The 21,759-nt window shown below is 35.8% G+C and overlaps 2 protein-coding genes across 6 annotated transcripts in view; one reads left to right on the forward strand and one right to left on the reverse strand.

Moving 5' to 3' along the window:
- mTerf3 (mitochondrial transcription termination factor 3) overlaps positions 1-3,843 on the reverse strand; it is a 48,530-nt gene extending 44,687 nt beyond the window's left edge. The window contains exon 1 of one of the 3 annotated variants that reach the window (XM_081769102.1): positions 3,535-3,678. The gene's annotated coding sequence lies outside the window, so the exon portion shown is untranslated. Of the gene's footprint in view, positions 1-2,933; positions 3,280-3,534; positions 3,679-3,713 lie in introns of those variants that run through there. The other 2 variants (XM_081769101.1, XM_081769100.1) reach the window with 2 other exon arrangements.
- Positions 3,844-4,620: 777 nt separating this feature from the next.
- Positions 4,621-21,759, forward strand: part of Pss (phosphatidylserine synthase 1 homolog l(3)77CDf) — a 91,238-nt gene continuing 74,099 nt past the window's right edge. For all 3 annotated transcript variants that reach the window (XR_014132734.1, XR_014132733.1, XM_081769104.1), the window contains exons 1-2: positions 4,621-4,884; positions 19,027-19,285. Coding sequence is in view for 1 of the 3 variants with exons in the window: in XM_081769104.1 (XP_081625230.1) it covers positions 4,652-4,884; positions 19,027-19,285 (492 nt within the window). In the remaining 2 variants the exon portion in view is untranslated. The remainder of the gene's footprint in view (positions 4,885-19,026; positions 19,286-21,759) is intronic.

Below are 21,759 nucleotides of genomic sequence, written 5' to 3' on the forward strand. Positions count from 1 at the left end.
TATTGGATTCCTGTAGAGGCACCTGTTGTGTTGATAGTTCTAATGGACCGGTTTACTGCCTGAAGAATATCTGAAACAGTTTTGAAACGAATGTCATGAAGAGGTTCCTTCATCTTAGGGATCAAGCTTAAGTCTGGGGAGCAGGGTGGATGATACAGCACTTCAAACTCTTATCGATCAAATAAATCAGTCACCCTTTGCACTGTACGTGCTCAAACGCTGTCCAGCAAAATGATCGGTGAATTCTGAAGAAAGAAAGAAACAAAAAAAAAAAAAAAAGAAAAAAGAAAAAGAAAGAAAAGGCTGACGGTTCTTCCTCAAGGCTGGTCGCAAGATGTGTTTCAGAAATGTACAAAAATAGTGAGCACTGTGGCGCTCTGATGTGGGTAAATCGTATGCGTTAGGATTACAACATCCCAGTCATACAGGAGAATCACCATTAACTTTCAACGCTGGGGTTCTGACGAACTTTGGTGGATTTTCGTGGTGACCAACAATGATGCCATTCGTTTAATTGGTGTTTCACTTGTGGATCATAAGATTTGGCCCGTTTCATCCAGCGTAATGATACGTTGGTAGAAAGCCTCTTCCTAGTGTTCGTAGTGTTGCAAGTGGGTACAGCAGTGTTACGTCGTAACCATTTCTGCATTTCCGCCAACTCATGCGGAACACATTGTGATTCAATTTTTCTCATGCCCAAGCGTTTCTTGAGATTGTGCACAACAGTCATAAGCGCACAATCTCTCTTGAAACAGCTCACGAATAATATGGCGTCGATCAGTGTTCAGACTCGCGGCAACAGAATTCACGCGTTCTTCACTGACACGGGGACGACCAGCCCGTTGCGTGTTTTCCACAATTTGGCGTCCCTCCTTGAGGGATCGTACCCACCTTGCCACTGTTCTGTAGAGCAATATGGATTTCCCGCAAGCCTCTTGAAGATCTTGATGACACTCTCGTGCTGTATGACCTCTGGCACATTCAATATTTATTCAGCTCCGTTATCTTGTTTCTAAAACATCGCGAATAACCTTGCCTTACATCGCTTGCGCACGTGTGTGTTTAACATACATCTCCCGCTATAAGAGAGACTGTTCTCTTCGTCTAGTACCCTTGTGCGTAAAGTCGGAAGGAAAAGTCCATTTGCGCTAAGGTAAGGTAGGTACGTAACTAACGTGTGGTACAAGAGACGTTATTTGATACCGTTGCGTATCGTTTCTAAGGCAGTGTTGCCACTATTTAAGCTTCAAACCTCGTATTTCTGTAAATTTGAGGATTTTGACCTCATCCAAGATGAGAGCCTTATTATATTATGACCATATGGAAGATTACATGACATACTCTAACGGTATTGGTGAAAAGTTGTCTTTGGGGAAATCTGATTGGTTGATCCAACTCCATCCAACTCCAAAATTTTGTGCTAAAACTTGATAATTAACAATTGAAACCTACTGATATACATCAATTATTTAGACTTTTGAGCCTTAGGAATGTAGTTACAACTTATAGTTTAAAAGTTATTGGTGTAAAAATTCAGGACCTGAAACCCGATAGTTAATTATTAAAACTGATTCATATACACGAAGTATTTCACACTTTCCCCAACTTCAGTCACAATTCACAATCTAACATCATTAGTGCAAAGCTATCCTTTGTGTAATTTCAGTAGCTAATTACTTTCAAAATTTTAATTTAAATTTTTCAACAGTTGTTGAAGTGTTATGTTTAAAATATTTTTGACTACTCTTTTATAATTTCTTAGTTCGAAAATTTGTAAATTTTAGAATTGTAGTTACGACTCATATTCTACGGTCATTGCTGGAAAATTTTAGGACTTCAAACTTGATAGTAAATTCCTAAAATCGATTGATACACAATAACAATAATTTGACACCTTTGAACTCTAGGGATAAATCAGTCTTCTACGGTCATTAATGGAAAGTTATTATTGACGCAAATCAACTGGCTGATCTAATCTAACCTAACGTAATATTAACAGAAATTAGTGAAACTAACATTTTTCCATTTTTTTTTCGAAAATATTTTACAATTTTGCTAATATATGTTAATGTTACATTAAGGCTAACTATATTCATATATTATATATTCATATCCCCTTTGTGCGCTTCCGTTAAGTACATATAGTCTCTACAGCATTTCGTATTTTTCATTTTTACAAAATGTACTTCTATTCCATTCTTGAGTGATACACAAATCAATTACACTAAGCCTTACCTCAATTAATTTCTCAGCAGTAAGTCTTCTATTTTTTACCTACTTTTAACCCCCTTCAACTAAATATAGGATTCATTACGTAATAATCAACTGAATTCCTACATGGATGCAGTGTTAAGCCATCGGCATGCAATCTGTTTCTACTACCTTCGTTTACACCTATCCACCGTCACTGACGCGCCTGCTCCCTAGAGACGCATTACGCGAGGACATACCAGCTTCGTCCCGCTTTTAATAGATTCAAATACAATTCTTGCTTTAGTAGCCAGCAAGCACAGCTTTTCTTTATTTGCACTGTGGTTTCTTATGGTTTATCCTCCAGCTGTATTTTTATCCAAGACGAATATGCCCTCCTAAAATGAGTCTGCACCAAGGATTGTAACACTTCCCGTAAGAAATAATTTGTAAGGTACCAGAATTCCATGATATAAGAACTACAAATTTCATGAGAGATTCAGTAAACTAGTCCAGAGCAAAAGTACTTTTACTTTTATTTTAAACATGTACCGGCATTTCACCATTATTACCCATTCCATCATCACCGTCTCTCTTACAATCGGTGCATAATCCTGGAACGTCTAGCTGAAAAAGAAGGAAGTTAAAGGCGCTACTACAATGATTTAGTCAAACCTGTTTTATGAAAGAAACAAGACGTTTATACTCAATAAGAAAATCCTATTAGGTACTCATACGTTTACCTGTTTACTGTGAAGTTACTTGTTCTTATCTTAAAATAATATATGTAAATCGTCTCATTACTCTGTTATATCACCACCAAAGTCGTTATATTCTGTTCTCTTGACCTGTATTCTATTGAGATACTTAATATAAAAAGTTGTAACCGATATATTTTAACGCACACAAATACTGTACTGCAAATATTTCAACTCTACGCTATTTCTTCACTTCACTTCATTCTGCTGGGGAAGAATAGAACCTTCCCCCACTTATGTTCCTGGCTGCAAAAGCATTTAAGAATACAGAGGTAAAGAATTACGTGTGTGACGTAAAGATTTGATTAGTAGAAAAAGTAATAAGTATATAGGAAATAATAATAGAAAATTTACAACTAATAATTACAATAAGGTAAAAGAACGTAAAAAGTAAACGTCACAATCGGGAAGAAGTTCAAACAATGAAAGACAACTGAATACTCATGTGGTCAGAGCTAAAAAATTTGGAACAGGAAGAAACGTACGATGAAAAAATAAAAGAGAGAAATAAATGTCAGAAGGAGTAAATGTACAAAGAATATACATGTAAGTGTAGTGCATGTGCTAAATAGAAATCTCACTTGACCTCCTCACTCTACACAGCACAACAACAAACATGATATGTACTTGAAGGATAGTTGTGAAACTGACACAGGTATCAATCACTGAATCATGTGAAAACATTCTCAATATAGAGACGTGCCCAGCACAATATTATGTCTACATTTTATCAAAGCTAATTGATATTTTTACAAGTATATTTACATGGGATTAATGTTTTCGACGAAAAGGAGTACAGGGATCTAAACAAATAAATAGCCTATAGGGAGACATCCGTCCCGCTAATCTTATAACACAATGAGGAGTGAGAAAAGAACAGCATACAACACTTCTCAGTCTCATTCAAGAGCACAACCTTACCTTCTGCGAGGAACCGTATAAACTGAAATATGATTGATATCATAGACAATTTTCAATTCAATTCAAACAAACGTGCTACCTCTAGTTTTGGTAAACACATATTAGTCAAATTTGCAGAAATGTGTATTGTTGTTTTGGAAGATCAAAGTATAAGTAATCGCAATATATAAGGATCTTACCTCTGATATGTATAATAAGGTAGAATGCGAAATAAGCGTGTTACCATGCATATTCTATGAAGAACACATGTCAAAGTGAAGTATTATACGAAGGCAGTATACAAACTGACCATAGAAGTGTGGTAAAGCTGTGTTATATACAACGCATATGTTTTTATGTCATATGAAATATTTTTCCATTCTCCTTGTTTGTGTGTATACGCACTATCACTATCGTGCCTGCTTCCTACGAAGGCATCCTCGTATTATAAAGTGGGCTCTCCGTTGTGTTCCTGCCCTGACTTGTTTAGGTCGAATTCTCGCTTTTTTTAATGGAAAGCAGTAATGCAATTTCTCTCTCTCTCTCCCTCTTTTTTTTTAAGATACGGTAGTAAGAGTGCAATTCCTGATGAAAGAAGTGAATATATCATGAATGTAAGTGTATAGAGTATATACCTTAACTTGGACTGGACGCGAATAAATTCTGAATTCGATTTTATCATGTGATAATTATTTTTTTTCCTGTACAATATATCTATTTAACATAACTGTGGAATTGGTATCATGCAATGTGGAAATAAGCGATCGTTTTTGGTACTACTGAATACAGGCTTCTGCTAGATAATGGTGGCAACGGGAGCAGCGAGTCATGGGAGTTCTCAATGCGGAATGGAAAAGAAATTAGGAATGCATGGATTACGCAGAAATTCTGCAGATAATGTGACGAGTCAAGATAGTTTCTACGCAATAAACGAGAGGCCTGTTGATGACATATCTGTGGAATTTTTCTACAAACCGCATACAATCACGCTTCTCACAGTTTCAATAGCGGCAGTAATATATACTGCATTTACAAGGTAACCTTTTTTCTTTTTTTTTTTTTTTATTTGTGCGAATCTTATTAATATAAATAAGAGAAACAGGAAAGAAGTACGTGTTTCATGCGATATATATGCGCACTGTTAAGTTAATTTGCATGTATAATTTCTTGCTATATTTAGAATACATTCATTGGTTATTTCGAGATTTTTTAGGCGTTTCGTACATGAAGGTCTTTCCACATGTGACTATATATAAATTTCGGGGTATAAATAAATTGTTCGTTCGCAAAAGCAATAGACATGTATGAGATAATTGAAAGGTAATTTGCACTAAATTGATATATTTATATATATATTTAATATTTCCACAATGCATTATCAGAGTTTTCTTTACTGAACTTATTTTAATTATGCAATATCATACCACTTGCCAAATAAATTTTCTCCCTAATACGATACATCTTTTTCAAGCACATAGATTCTGAAAGGATAGTTCATCTTGAAAATGGTAATTTGATAATTAACATGAATGAGTTCGCATAAATGTAGATTTTGTAGAATACCGGTAATAAATTCCACTGTCGGAAGATTCACAATGTAAGAAACTAGTATTTAATTTTTACGAGTGTGAAATCAATACTAGAGCTATGGAAGGGTTAAAATAATGGATATCAAATACGACTGTGTAGCGTATTAATTTCCGTGCAAAGTTTCTATAGTCCGACTTAAAAATGGTAATTTTACGGTTGAAATGAATAAATACATATTAGCGAGTGCATGTGAAAGATGACTGCGTAACATTAATTTCCACCAGCGAAGTGTTTCTGCACGAGGCATATATTCCGAAGTTGGGCGTCCGCTTTCGTCAAGTTTTTTCACTGTTATCTCCTTTCCACACTTTCTGCAATTTGTTATTAGGTTCATTAATCCGTGCTCTTCACAAACTTTTAAAAGATTTTGCTCGTTATCAATGTATTCCTTCACAAATGTTAAAACTGCTAGTTCATTGCCCTTGTACATTCGCCATGATGGTAACATAAATGCTCGTTTCTTTCCCACAATGCAACTGTTCGGTTACCTTGCGCCAAGTAGTTCCCTCCGCTCGCCATATAATCCCATGTTTATAACCGCTTATATATAACAAATAAACAGATTTTTCGAGACTCTTATATATTATCAAGCACACAAGCGATCAAATTATTCATATATTTCCTGTAAATTTTAAAAAATTCGCTGGAAACGGACGCCCAACTTTGGAATTTAACCCCTGCACGATGTAGGGAAGGTGTATTTTTTTATTTTTTTTAAGAAACCAGGACAAGTGATCTTACCTATGTAAGTGCGCTGTTTTTATGAGATATAAATGGTTTTTTCCACTGTTCTTGTGTGTGGGCATAGACATAGACGCTAATGCGCTCCTGCCCTGACTCGGTTAGATAATACTTGTGCTTTCTAGTGGCCACCTAGGATAGGTTGATCAGATTTTCCTGCACAGGTAGCGTTTCGTACACAGAAGTTTTTATGGCATTCGTCTGGACACGTAACTATAACGACGGGATCTTTTGGTGCGGATTCTACGTTAAGCTGTAGGTCCGGTTTAATAGTTGTGCTGCTGAAAGGGACCCTAAGTGGAAATTAAATCAAATATACCCGTAAGAAGTCCCATCGTTTTGCATGCGTATTATGAATCTGTACGCAATTATTTGGGCAAACGCCGAGGAAATCAAGGTGTACTGTGTCTTGGAAAATCATTTACAGCACAAAGAATGAAGTAGTATAGTTATTATATATAGAGAATTAGCAGTCTGAAACCATTACAATTGTCGTAAACTATGAGATTTTTTTTTGCAATTTTTTGTCACTTCTTACGTATGCGCATACGCTCCGTTACTGATGCTAGCTACTACCGCTCCGATACTAGCTAACATGCTCGTTGGTTTATGTTTGTTGCGCAGTTAGTTTTATGGCGTACGTCTGGACATGTGTTTATTCCCCTAAGGATAAGTCCTCGTAAAGTAAATCTCCACGCATGAATGCTAGTCCTAACCTCAGGAATTATCTTTAAGCCACGAGTTAATTTTGTAATGAGTAATTGCATATAATTAGCACGTAATCATTTCCACGGCTTATCGGTTTGCACGCATATTGTCAATGTGTATGCAATGATTTGGGCATATCCGAGGGTAATAACAGTCCAGAACGTCTTAGGGAATTATTTAAAGCAAGCAATTAAAAAAAAAGTCTTTTTTAATTGTACGGACTATTCTTCATTTTAACGACATTGAAAACATATGTTAATAGCAGCTCCTTCTCTTGTCTCTAACATTTACTCTGGCGTGGGAGATCATATTCGATTCACTGCGGCATGTGGTTGTTTGTTAAACAATATGTCCAGGTCTTATGTGAACTCGTTGAAAGGGACGCTAAACTTCCATACAACACAGTCTGATGTTTACTCTTGAACAGAAAGCATTATGTCAAGATGCTCATCCTAGAAACTGATTCTTTAGTAATTCGCGCATATAATATGGGATCCTTTTACCTCAGCAAGGCGAGTCCTCAGGTTGCGGATCCAGAAGGCCTCTAGATATAGTGGTTAGCCGCGAATATACTGAATAAGCAGTCGCGCGTAAATGATAGTGTATAGTCCTCCAACTTGGGGGGTTTGGTGTGTAGCTAACAATCTCATCCTGAAAGAAAAGAGAGAGAGAGAGAAAAGAACAGAAGCCTTTGACCAGAACTAATAATTAACGACCTCAGCGTAGTAAAGTGAATATCAGGTTTGGAACATGAAACATAGGGCGGGCGAGTTAAAATCCGTTAACGAGTGAGTTAGAGAAATACAGGATTTACCTAGTAGGAATCCAGTAAGTTATGTGGGAAGGAAATGGGGCAGTGAGAAAGAAAATAAGAATCACCAACAGGAACATTGTTTTTCGTTCACAAACTAACAATTAAGCGGGTTGATTTCGTTAATGATATAGTTTCTTTTATTACTCTTAAGGGTGGGTGATGTGATATTATTGTTCTAAATCTACATACAGGGGCAGCTGTGGCTCGGTGGTAGAGCGTTCACCTCTGGTGCATAGAGTTCCTGATTTGATCCCAGCTCGCGCCAAGTTAACTTTGTGGTGGACAAACACCATGTGCGTGGGTTTTCTTGGGGTTCTCCCGTACATTCCTTTATCATCTCTGCTTTAGCACAGCTGGCATAACCGTGGGAATTAAAACTGAAAGATTTCATTTCATAAATCTACATGCGCCAACAGAAGATAAAAATGATGATATAAAAGACAGTTTTCACGGAGGAGTAGTTTGGGTATTTGGCAAAGTCCCACTACATACCATATGAAAATCTATTAGGGGATTGTAGTGCGAAGGTAGGACGACAAGATATTTTTCAACGGATTATAGGGAATGAGAGTCTGAACAAGGAATGACGATAGTCTTAGACTCATGAACTTTGCAACATCCAAGAACATTATCGCTAAGAGTACAAAATTCTCACATCGCGACGTTCATAAACATGCTTTGAACTGAGGAAAAATGCATAGTCAAATTGTTAAAGTTTTAGTAGAGAGAAGACAGTCTAGCATAATTTATGTTCGGTCCTTTAGAGGAGCTGACTCTGACACTGATCATTATCTGGTAGCAGCGATAATATGAAAGAGTTTATCGTTGCATGTAGGAAATATTCAATATCTGAAAACGGAGAGATTTAGTTTAAAGAAATTAGAGTAAAGCAGGTGAGAGAGGAACACTAGATTGAATGAAATGTTGAATATATTCTCGCTTTTAAAACTATCGAAGTGCATTAGTGTTGAGGATACTTGGATTGAAATTAGAGATAACATTAAAATTTCAGCAGAAGCAAAATTGAGGGACGTGGAAATACATAAGAACAAATGAAGGGTAAGGGGAAAAAATGAGTGTCACAAAACTGCATTTTCGAGAAAACAGCGATTTAATATTGAAAACCGCGTAAGAATAATAGGGTTAGTTACATCTTTTGCCCCTTTTTAGATGGGCACTTTTAGATCTACGTATGCATGGCATATACAGTCAAATAGTACCAAGAGTCACCAACAGATAGGACAAAGCACGCGAAAAAGCACATACATGGACATTCCTTGTTTTTTCCCCTTACCCTTCAAATCATAGTTCGACCATGGAATGCACTAAACTGGCAGAGAAAAGAAAACAAGGGAAATTGCTGTGGCTACAAAATCTGAAAGAAATAACTACACAAAATATCGTTGATATTAGGCGGGAAACTTCTAAAACTTTTAGAACAAAGAAACACAATTTTTGAAAGTTAAAATCAATGGACTTGAAAATAATAATAAAAAACATTCGAGATATGTATAAGGGCATCAACAAATTCAAGAAAGAGTATTAACCTCACGCTAATATATTAAAGAAAGCTGACAGAACGATTCTCACTGATACAGATAGCATCGTGGACAGATGGAAACGTTTCTTGGACGATTTAGTTAACACGCAGCCAAAAACTAATATTCATGGAGAAAGGGAAATGCACACAATAGATCCGCCTAACCGAACAGACGTAGGTATCGCTATAAAGAAATTGAAGAAACACAAATCTCCGGTTGTAGACAAAATTCCGGCTAAATTAATTTTAGTTGGAGGGGAAGAATTGTGGAACAAGATACGTAAACTCATTCTTCTTATCTGGAACCAAGGAGGAATTGCCACAAGGGCGGAAAGAATCAATTATAGTTGCAATTCACAACAAACGCAACAAAGTTATTATAATTATGGAAGCATTTCTTTTCTGTCAACATCCTATAAAATCCACTCAAACATTCTATTAGCAATGACCCCATACACAGATGAAACTATGTGAGATTATCAGTGCGGATTTAGGCGAAATCGATTAACGATCGACGATCTTCGACTAAGGAAGAAGCTACTTAAATTAAGATAATATTTAAATGAATACCAAAGTAAAGACCGAGTATTAAAATTCTTATCCGCGAGTTTTCACGTCGAGAATGGTCTGAAACAAAGAGATGCGTTGTCACCATTATTATTCGACTTTGTTCTGGAGTACACTATAAGGAAAATCAAAGATAGCAACCAAGGCCTAGAACTGAATAGTGCTCACCAGGTTATGACGTATGGATGATGTAAATATAATAGGGGATGATAGAAAGAAATGCAGAGAACTTATTAAATGCTTAACAGAGAAAACTAAATACATGGAACTTTATAGAGCTCGTAATATTGCAGTTAATGAATACCTTAAATTTTAAAATAATAAGTTCGACAAAGTGAAGGATCAATATTAATAGAACATAACTATGTTCACGAAGAAATTAAACAAATTAAATGTAGACTAAAAGCAGGAAATTCATATTATTCACTTCAAAACTTTGTCTTCGTGAATTCTGTCGAGGAACTTGAAGCTTAAAATATAAAAAAAACTATAATCATGTTTGTTGTGCTATATGATTGCGAAACATGGTCGCTCACTCTGAGGGAAGAAGGTAAACTGAAAGTATTTGAGAACAGGACCCTGAGACGAATATTCGGTTCCATGAGGAACGGGGAATGGCAAATATTTAATAACGAGAAACTGCATAAATAATACTGTTTAGCAAAGATTGTTAGGGTCATACAGTCGAGATGATTCAGGTGAGCAAGTCATATAGCCAGAATGGAAAAAAGTAGGAACACTCAAAATTTTAACTCGAAGACCAATCGGAAACGACCATTAGGAAGACAAGGCTCAGATGAGAGGACAATATTAAGATGTATCTCGCAGAAATAGTAATACAAAGTGGAAAATGGATCCAGTTGGCTAAGGACAGAAGTCAATGGGGAGCTTTTGTGAACGCGGTATTGAGCCTCCGGGTTCCGTAGGCCATCGTGTTAGTTAGGTAGTCAGTTAATGAATAACGTGAATCTACGTAAATCGGGAAAGTCTTGTACCCTCTTTTCCCCAAAACAAAAGGGAAATGTCTGTTGCGGGCAAGGGAAATCATTGTGTAAGAATGGTGTAATGGTCGGTAAATTTTATCAATACTAACAAAAGTGTCCTTTCTGCATACAGGAAGATGTAATAAATATAAAACTTGCAATTTGGATATGGTAGAAACTTCCTTTTTTCCCCTTCAAATATGGATTATTTTAAAATGCTTAGTCACGTATTTTTAATAAATAGATTTTGTACCGCAGAACACACCTGTAAGTTAAGCAAGTTCAAGTATTGAGCACTTTCGAAATAAACAAATTTGAATATGTTACAAATTTCCTCCTTTTCTTCCTTAGAGAGGAGTTTCCGAAAAGAATTCCTTTACTTTTTATTAAGAGTTGAACACCTCGTACTTTAGCGTGCTTGAATTGGCCATTTTCTGAATAAAGAAAAGGAAATATTGATATTATAGAAATGAGTTATTTTCCATCCTTGGAAACAAAATTTTTAGAAATACTGAAAAACATATTTTCTTATTATTAATTAAAAGTTTATTTACCAAATTTTGCACCTCGTTAAACGAATCCTTACATTCAGCAATTTCAAAATAAAGGAAAAAGAGAGAAATTTGGGTGTAGAAATGACCCACTTATGAACTGATTTTTTTTAAAACTATGTAACTTATTTCATTATTTTTTATAACAGCCTATATGCCAAATTCCACATCTCCAACTTAAACGAATTTTTTACGCTCGGCATTTTCTGAATAAAGAGAAATTTGAATTAGGAATTAGATTTCTGGGCTGTCGGCATCTAAGGCTATTTAGCCCGTCACGTATAAGAGGGATGAGGTCCCTTGGCGAGCACACTATCCGATTGTTTCGTACAATAAAAAAAGGTAGGTAGTTTTACTTTTGAATATTAAGAACATATGAATATATTGAATATGAATATTTATTTGTATTATTGAGACTATATATTTGGTTTGTAATAAAAGGGTTAATGATTATTAGCTAACAAATTTATTGCGTGATATTAAAACAATAACACAGTTAACACATTCTGCGTGCAGCTATCTCAAGACACAAAATAAGGGAATATTTATTCCTATTAGTAAGATTGGTTCCATTAGCTTATACAGAAAATTATTCACACAATTAAACAATAAACACAACATTAAGATGGGAACCTTGACAATTTTATGATATCAAGAACAAACCTAATAAATCTAACAATCGATAGTGATAGTGGTGCATCTAATTGATTTAGCCTATCTGTGGAAAACCTACCAGGAAATCTAAGATAGCAAAACTCATCATAACAAAATCAAGAAGGAGGTGGAAAGGATGACTTTCTGGTCAGGAAAATGTGCTGCAATTGTCGAAGTTCTTCGAAAAGTCAATCCAAAATTCAGCTATCCCAAGCATAACTTGTTATTGAAAGTGAGGCTTTATATACTGTTTTGGCAAGACACTTTCCCTTTCACCAGAAGTTGTTTATATTCTTTTACAAGGCTGATGCAAACCTCTGACGTATTAAAGGATATTGCTATTGCTTTTGCTTTTTACACTTTTAAAATTTGAAAAATGAGACTTAAAAGTTTTAATTATACTCAAATAAATTATGTAAATTCTTATTAAACAACGCACAGCCCTACTTGCTTGAAATATGTTCTTAGTCATTGTCGTAAGGACATGACTCGTGAAAGAACAGCTTTACAAATTTTTATTATACTCAAAATACAAAAGATCAAAGCAAGTAGTAAATTGTAAAATTAACTGCAAAGTGGCTGTGAATATAAACTGTAATGCAAAACAAATGCAATTGCGTAGGACTTATTTGAATAAGATTACATAAGTTGTACTAATGATTGCAAACATTTTTTTTAAAATTCATTTAAGATAAATCTAGCAACCAAAATACTTGAGTATCAGCAATGAAATTAATGCTGAGTATACATAGGTAAAATAATAATTATAAAACTAAATACAAACGAAAATATTCACGTAAAATGTTTAAGTGACATCGAAAATTAGTGAACAATACATAACGTATTAAAAATAAACGTAATGAGCTGAAGAGATAATCTGTGTTACACCATTATACAATATATAAAAAAGATGTGCCAGGAAAGATGATGATTCGTCAAAACATCGAAGTTGCTTAAAGAGAGTTTCACCGGAATGTTGAATTCCAGGCATCAATCGAGTTATGAGGTGGCGAAGTCTCTGCAGAAAACTCTTGGAGCGTTCTGATTGTTGCGACTGTACACCTGCACAGAATCACGCTGATGGTAGCATCAGGCAGGGGTGTCGATACGTGGAACATCCATGGACAGCTGGTTTTCTGGGCTGATCAGTCCCAAAAGCTCGGCGTAGGATTACATCACTGAATAGCATGTAGGTGTTGACTGGAGACGACTTGGAGACTCTGACTGTAGAACATCTGGAGATGGAGAATTGTAGACAACTGCCAGAGATTCATCCGATGAAATGTTCTTGAACTAAGGCAATCAAGAACAGAGTTGTTGAAATGACAATGTGGCGACGAGGATGACAGAAACTGGCAAGGATGACCTGCACGATGAGACATCAAAGTCATGGTATCTCGTCTGGTATGGTCCAAGTAGGCTTGTAGGATGGCGTTAAGCGGAGGGATGTTGAAGCATCTGGAAGCTGGAGAACATCAGTGGATGCTAGATGAAACGACTGGTCCTGGGTGTGCAGAACAAGCTGGGCAAAACCATGTGGACGACTGGGTGTAATATTTCCAAGGCCTAAACACTGTGAGCGGAATGGTCAAACCACCACGGTGTATATGAAGAATTGCAACGTCAGCTGCTCTGAACAACTGATGGTGATGCTGGAGCTAGGTCTGGGCTGTAGGTCAGCTGCTTTTCTGGAAACCTCTGGGGTACAGCCGGAAGTGTACTGCTACCTATTGAAATTTGACATTGGAGGGATGTGGAACGTAACAGGCTGCTGTGGAACTGCATCTGGTGTAACGTCAGCTTCTCGTAGATACTGGACCCTTGGGCTGGAACTGACGGACTGGACGAACTGACCAGGTGTGTACAGGCATGTGCGTGGTACCAATCGGAGTAGCCAATTCTGGGAGCGAAGAGATCGAGTGACTGTGGGTGACGTCTTTTTCTTCTGGAACTCCTGGGATGGTGTCATCTGGAAATGGCAGGCTGCACAAAGGTCGTCTTCTTGTTACTGGACCAGTCATGGGAAGGCGGACTGCGTGTATGATTGTCTGGTTCAGACTGTCATCTGGTGACGACTGAAATCTCCTAAGGCGTCTGGATGCTGGATAGCATCTGGATGACAACTGGAATCCTCTAAGGTGTCTGGATGGCATCTTGAGGCATCTGGATGACAGCTGTCTTAGGCTTCGTATATGCTCACTGGCCGATGTGATGCATTGATGGCTCAGGACAAGGTGGGGTAATTGGGTGGGGCAAGAAAAAGAATGGTATTAGTTTAGATTTTAATCAAAAGGTATCACGTAAAATTTATTAAGTGTGGGCTATAAGCAGTTTTAATCTCACACCAAACATATTTAATACAATTGGCATTTTTTTTTTTTTTTTTTTTTTGAAATTGTGATAAGTATGCTTATTACTCTCATATTGCTTGAATCTAAAATTAAATTGACGTAAATTTAAAGAAATTGAGATTACTGTAATTGAAAACCGAATAAATCAATTAATAATATATTTAGTAATTATGTGCTGAAAATATTATTGTAAAGAAAGCACTAGTGTGAACTAAATTGCGTTAAAATTAGGACATACTGGAAAGAAAAGTAAATTTAAATAACTTTATAGATACATATATATAGATATTTATATATATATAAACAAAATGTAAGTACATGTAAAATTATTAGAAAAAAGTTACATCAGTATTGTATGCAACAAGAGGCTGTACAGTGGAAGTCGCGAATCCACGGGAGTCAAACGCTACGATGCCTTTACGCCGCTGAGTCTTCACTCAATTCCAGATGCACCATTTTCATTTTCGTCACCCGTGATGAACATCACTCCAAGATGTCTACAACTTCAGCTGCATGCAAATTTCCATCACATGGATTAACAGCGTTCTAAATCTTCAGCATCTTGCTTTACGTATCATGTACAGAATTTATTACTATATATACTGGTATGTTACAAAACATAATGTTAATCATAAATTTCAAGTCTCTTTTTGCAACATGATGCTGCAACTATCATACATATTTAAGTTTTTACGAACATAATGACATTATAATTTTATTATTTTTTGATTAATGTATAAATACGTTTCTATAAGACGCGCTGTTGGTCAAAATGCCTTATTTACTTTATTTTTTCATATATCTATATTTATATTATTTAGTACCAGTAACCCAACTGTAAGTCGCGCATGAAATATGGTTGCTTCCAATTCATGTATCTAATAAGCACCATTTACATATTAATGTAATATTGTACTTGTTCAGTTTTTCATATATGCTCAAATTCTGAGTTTATTATTGTAAGTCCTTACGGCATTCTTGATTTGCATGATTGCTTTGCATCGTAGATAGGCTTTGTTAGTATGCATTTTTACAAGCGTTTGGCACATTCACGCTTTCAATATTGATAGTTCATTTCCAATATTTGTAATATTATATATATATATATATATATATATATATATATATATATATATTGTTCTCTTTGTAATTTGATACCAAATTATACAAATAAGAGAACAATTTTATAAAGGGCGGCTGTGTCATGTTTAATACAACTATGATATAATTTAGAACAATTATTTGTAATATTTAAAAAAAATTAAAAACACACAGGAATATTGAAAGGTAAAAACAACAGGTGACGTATAGAACTAGAAAAGTGAAAGTGCGTAGTCTTGTTATATAAATACTGAGCTTGGAGATCATAAGGTAGAGCTTACATCTCTGTTCTTGGCTCTTTCCTTTAGAACCTACATCAACAGTCACCATTAACATGATCTTTTCTCCTGGAATAACGTAAGTTATCCTTTCAAATATTCCTGGCTAGATATTTTGGTTTAGACTTGGCTGATTGTGATAGGATGGTTTTTCTGACAGGCAATAATTCATTTGTACATTAAAATCTGTAAATTCGATACTCCACTATTACCACCCATTTGTATTAGATTGGTTGTAAATTAGTTATAGAATGGTTAGATTTGTTTGAAGTCATTTAATTGTCAAGGCTCTCATCATAATGTTGTTTGTTGTTTAATTATGTGAATAGATTTCTGTATAAGCTAATGACACTGATCTTACTGACAGGAATAAATATTCCCTTATTTTCTGCCCTGAGATAGCTGTACGCAGAATCTGTTAACTGTGTTATTGTTTTAGTCAAGCAATAAATTTGTTAGCTAACAATCCATAACCCTTTCATTATAAACCAATTATATATTCATATACTCAAAATTTAATATTCTCCATATTCTTAATATTCAAGTGCAAAACCAACTCTTTTTTTTTTTTTTTTTTTTTTTTTTTTTAAATATACGAAACACAATGAAAGGGAAGGAAGGAAGCAGCCTGAGACTATTATGTTAGGTACCATCCCGGCATTTGCCTGGTATGAATGAGGGAAACTAGGAAAACCTCACTCAAGATGGCTGGCCTGAAAAAGTTGTTACGCTTTTCGACCTAGTGTCCCCACTGGGAATCGAACCCGGGACTGCTCGAACCAAAGGCCAGAGCTTTAGCGACAAAGAGAAATTTGAATATTAGGAAAACAGTACCTATTTCCTCCTTAGAAGCGAAGTTTCAAAAACACTGAAATACGTATTTCATCGTTTTCAATGAAGTTCCTCTCGTTTCGGAGACGTTGAATGGCTTTCACGCTCCCCAGAATTATCACCATGCGATTATTTTTCCTATCAGCTAATTGAAAGATACGGTGTATCCCCACCGACATCACACTATAAAGGAATTGCCGTGTTTATTATTATTATAGATAATTTACGACTATTCCTTGTAAAATTCACTCCACTGATTCAAATAAACAGGAAGGAATCGATGGTCTGTTTCAGTTTTAAAAGGACAGAACTGTAAATACTCATAAGATGCTTTAACCTCCCTCCCCAATCTAACCCAAGTGGTACTCCCATCCCTGAGAAAGGTTGATCTACACCCGAACCTCAGAAATAGGGATACAACAAGGAATCAGAAACGGGAAAAAGAGATTACAGGCCTGGAACTAGTATAGATCATTAATAGTTAAGATGAGAGTATTGCATTTTATTTTTACAAAAAAGAAAAACTAGTACTTCCTTAAAATAAATCTAACAAAACATTTATTATTTTCCTTCTTTTTACACAAACTTGATTTAAACAAATAAGTGTTGATACTTCCTCCCAAATAAGTGGTGATACTTCTTCGATTAATGAGACTTGTTTATATATAACGAAGGAATGGGGAGAAAGAATGAATGGGCCTCAAACTGCTTGAATACAAATCCAATACTAGGAAGATTATTACTCGCAACATAACCTTGACGGAACTGCGAACAACTTACAAAGTTCTTGAATAGCCGAAGGGCAAAAAGGAAAAAAAAAAATCTATTCCTTATCGCGAGTGCCACACACACGCGCACACACTCCTCCATTCAAACAGGTCTACAAAACCAATCACAAAAACAACACAACATTAGACAAACGTAACGAAATAAAAAGAAGAGAGGAAAAAAATTCTAACTGAAGCAAATGTTAATAAAAATTAAAAGTAACACTAACCAGAACTCACACACTCAGGGCATTCAATCTGGTCGACAAATCCCTCTTATTTTCGCTTACAATCAACTCGGACAAAAGTTGTACGACTCGCAAATTAACTTTCCGCCAAATGACTTTACTGTTATTACACTTAAACTAATTAAAGAAACTAAATCATTCCGACGAAATATATTTCTTATACTCGTAACTAACAAACGTTCGGACCTCATGTGGACCATTCATCCATCTTCCCCTTCGTTGATATATACAGCTCCAGAGATTCAACCAAAATGGCGGAAGCAGTCTTCTCCCTCAGTCACCAGTGCACTGTCAGGGTTGGAAACTCCTAATGTGGAAAAATATCATATAAAAATTTTTATTATCAGGTTACCTAAATTTATAAATTATCTCCAAATATTTTTACCTTTTGTAACCGTACGTTACAATGCGTCAAACAATTCTAGGAGTTACTTGTAAGGCGGTTGGGGCGACGAGCAGAACCAATTAGGACTACACTGAAAAGTGTGTGGCATTCTGCGTATACATAAAACCGGAATTTTTGTCATGTCACTTCGATTAAAATGCATAGCCTAAGGGAAAGTTAAATCAGAGTTATATCATTCAATTAAAAGATTTTTCTGTTGAATATTGCAACGACAAGAAAAGAATTCGTTAAAAGTGTAGAGCACACCGTTTCTACAATTTCCTCTTTCTTTGTCCATGAAGAAACCATTTTCTTTCAGTAGTTGAGAATAATTAAGTAAGGAGCGGGTCCACCTGCGAACCACCCCACAGTATAGCTCGTACCCCATCACACTATTTCACCTCTTCCTTCGCGGCTCGAAGAAAGATTAGCATGCTTGCGTATCGGGCATAGTCATCTCAACCCGTAACTACCTTTCTTGTGGCCGGAATCAGCCTTCTTCCACCCTTTGTGGTGCATTACTCACTATCTTGTGGTGTTCTCATCTTGCTCCTGAACGAGCCTGCCATGAACTGTTTAGAGATCTACCTACTTTGCTTGAAGACGATGCCCAGATGATCCTGAAAGTTTTCTCCTTCCTACAGCATACCCAAGTCTTAAGCAGTTTGTAAGAGCTTTCCCTATTTTACTTTTCCATGTGTTTGTTTGTTTGTACATTTCTTACAGGTATGCCATTTTCTCTCTTGCATGGAATGACGCATTTTATTCTGATCTAAACTGTGCTGACGCATTTTGTTTACTGAAGTTTTCAAAATTTTGAGGAAAAAAATCTTTGTATTTATCCTACTGGGATAATTGAAAATTGTAGTATTTTTCTCTTTACTAGCTCTCGTTATTATTGATTAGTTGTCTTATTTTAAGGAAGACTAGTAATTCTTAGATGAAGTATTGTAAATTATGTAATAAAATGTATAGGGTTAATTATAATTTAGCAGAAAAGAGTTTGTAAATGTTACGGTATTTGTAATTTAGTTAAATTTTAATCTAATATAAAGTTTTCTACTTTAAGGGATGAAGGGAACATCCAGGATAACATTTGGGCAGGAATATGCTGTGTCATCTTCTTCTTCCTGATAGTATCGGTTTTGGCATTTCCGAATGGTCCATTCACAAGACCCCATCCAGCAATATGGAGAATGGTATTCGGATTAAGCGTGCTATATCTCTTAGCACTTTTGTTCCTTCTATTTCAAGGGTACAAGACCGTAAAAGGCTTGCTTTTATGGATGGATCCAACATTGGAGAATTTTCGCATTGATATGGAAAAGGTAAGTTATATTCTCTATCTTTGTACAGGTATTCATTTAAATCCAAGGTCAAGTATTTTCATACTCTTTGAAAATGACTTTGTATAGCGAGGTATTCTACACAGACTTTATAAAATAAATATTTACTTAAAATCTTGGCTGATCTTTCAACGTAATACATTGAATAATCATTTTTTTTATGGCACATCCTGAATATGTATTCATTAACATATAGTCAGATACAAAGTTTTACAAATTTTCAAGATAGAAATTGCAGTTGAATTCATTTGACAAGGATGTTTTGAAACATTACTTAAAGTGCGTAAAATAGGTAGTCTTAGGACAACGATCACTCCCCACCTACTAGATAAGCATTTTTTATATGATATCTACAGCAAGTCAATTCTTTAATATATGAAGGGCGAATTACCATAGTTGGCAAACTGCTGTGCAAAATAGCATAAGTGATGCACATTTCGTTGGTGATATTTGGAAGATTGATTCATTAAGGGTCATTGCCTGTATTACAATTGAAAAACAAAGACAAATGAAGCTTTTAACTTTTGTCCTAAGATTCACGATATCACAGGATACATTACTTGGAATAGTGAACTCAGTCGAGAATCGAATTGGTCCATTGATAGATAAATCAAAAGTTCCATTCTGATTCCAGAGTTGATTATGTCCACCCGTTCAGTTTTTAATGAAAATAAGAAGTGTTTCATTCTCATCAGACCTGAACAGTTATTCTGTGGTGAGGTAATTACCCTGGATAGCAGTGAGTAGCCAATGTTAAAACATTGAACTTTCACAGAATTTATCTATAATGCAAACCATAATTTATCCATAACATGTTTGAGATATGGGAAAACCCTTATCGTAACTTTCTAAGAGCACACACACAAAAGAAATTTTGAATTTTACATCTGAATCCCTCCAAATGGGTAGAACATAAAAGTCAGAACACATACTGCAAGAAACAGTCTGCTCTAGGAACTTCAAAGCAAGCAAAAGATCGTCGCTTAGATATAGCCAGGCATTCGAGGTTGGAACGTCAGGAGTTTGAACATAGCAGGTAAGGTAGAACACTTGAAAAGACAGGTAGAGCGACTTCACGTAAGTATAACGGGGATAAGTGAAGTACAAGGAAAGATCAATATCATTTCTAGTCAACTAGATATAGAATTATTAGATCGGAAACAGGCTCTGAAGTAGAATTCATAATGAATCAGAAGACAGAAGACAAATCAGAAGTTACAACGTAATAAGCGACAGAATTGTTGACTTAAAGTAACTATTAAGTCAAGGGATACAGTTGTTATAAATTTCTATATAACAACGCCAGTGCACGATGAAGAAGTAGAATAAATATGTGAAGCTATTAGAAACTTCATGAATGACATAAAAGAAGAAAAAACTGTTATTGTGGTAGGAGATTTGAATATATGGCCCTAGGAGAAGGTTCAGAAGGGATAATATTATTGCAGTACGAACTATGAAAGCACAACGAAAGAGGAGAAAACTGATCGAGTTCTGCACGATGAATAAGGTAGTGGTAGCAAACATTCTGTTTAGAAAACAAGCGAAGATTTATCCACCAGAAATTCTGGGGGACAAACAAAGATAACATAAATTATATATTAGTTAAGTAAAGGTTCTGAAACCAATATAAACTGTCAAAGTTACCCAGGAACAAATGAGGACGATGACCAGAATTTAGTCCTGATGGAGAATGGACTGAAATTTTAAACCTTGGAAGAAAGAAGCATGAAAAACTTGATAGGGCAAGCTGAAGAACAGAAGTCCAAGAAAGTTTCACAGAAGTGACAGTAGATCACACAAGAACCAGCGAAGGAAGAAATTAATCATGAATGGTCGCACGAAATCTGAAGAAAAGGAACAATAACGAAAAAAAGAGTATTATGAAAGAATAAGAGGTTAGATTAATCGAAAATGTATACTTGTGAAGGAGAAATAAGTAAGACAATACACAATGTTTAAGGACTTGTTGTCGAAAATAAACAACTTTGTTCATATAAGGATACGAAACTTCATTGTCGTATTGACATCGAGACATTTATTAAGGACATCTGCTTGGCAGTAATCAGATAACTAGTTAACAGACAGGGGCCGCGGTGACCCAGTGGTAGAGCGTTCACCTCTGGTGCATGGGGTCCTGGGTTGGATCCTAGTTCCTGCCAAGTGAACTTTGTAATGGACAAACACCGTGTGCGTGGGTTTCCTCGGGGTTCTCCTTTTTCTTCCCACCTTCTTTATTCCACCATTTCATTTAATTCTCACCACCACCATCACCTTTAGCTTAGCCGGCATAACCGTGGGACGTAAAACTCAAGTAAAGATTTCATTTTTAATTAACAGACAACTAATATCACACTTTGTTTGATGATGCATCGTTTCAACGGCACCTAGTGATGTGTATATAAACCCTTATCAGGAGTTGTTTCTTTATTTTATCAGACAGTTGCGTATGCGCT

Source organism: Thermobia domestica, chromosome 8 (genome assembly GCF_964235325.1).
Source record: "Thermobia domestica chromosome 8, izTheDome1.hap1.1, whole genome shotgun sequence".
Taxonomy (NCBI): Eukaryota; Metazoa; Arthropoda; class Insecta; order Zygentoma; family Lepismatidae; genus Thermobia; species Thermobia domestica.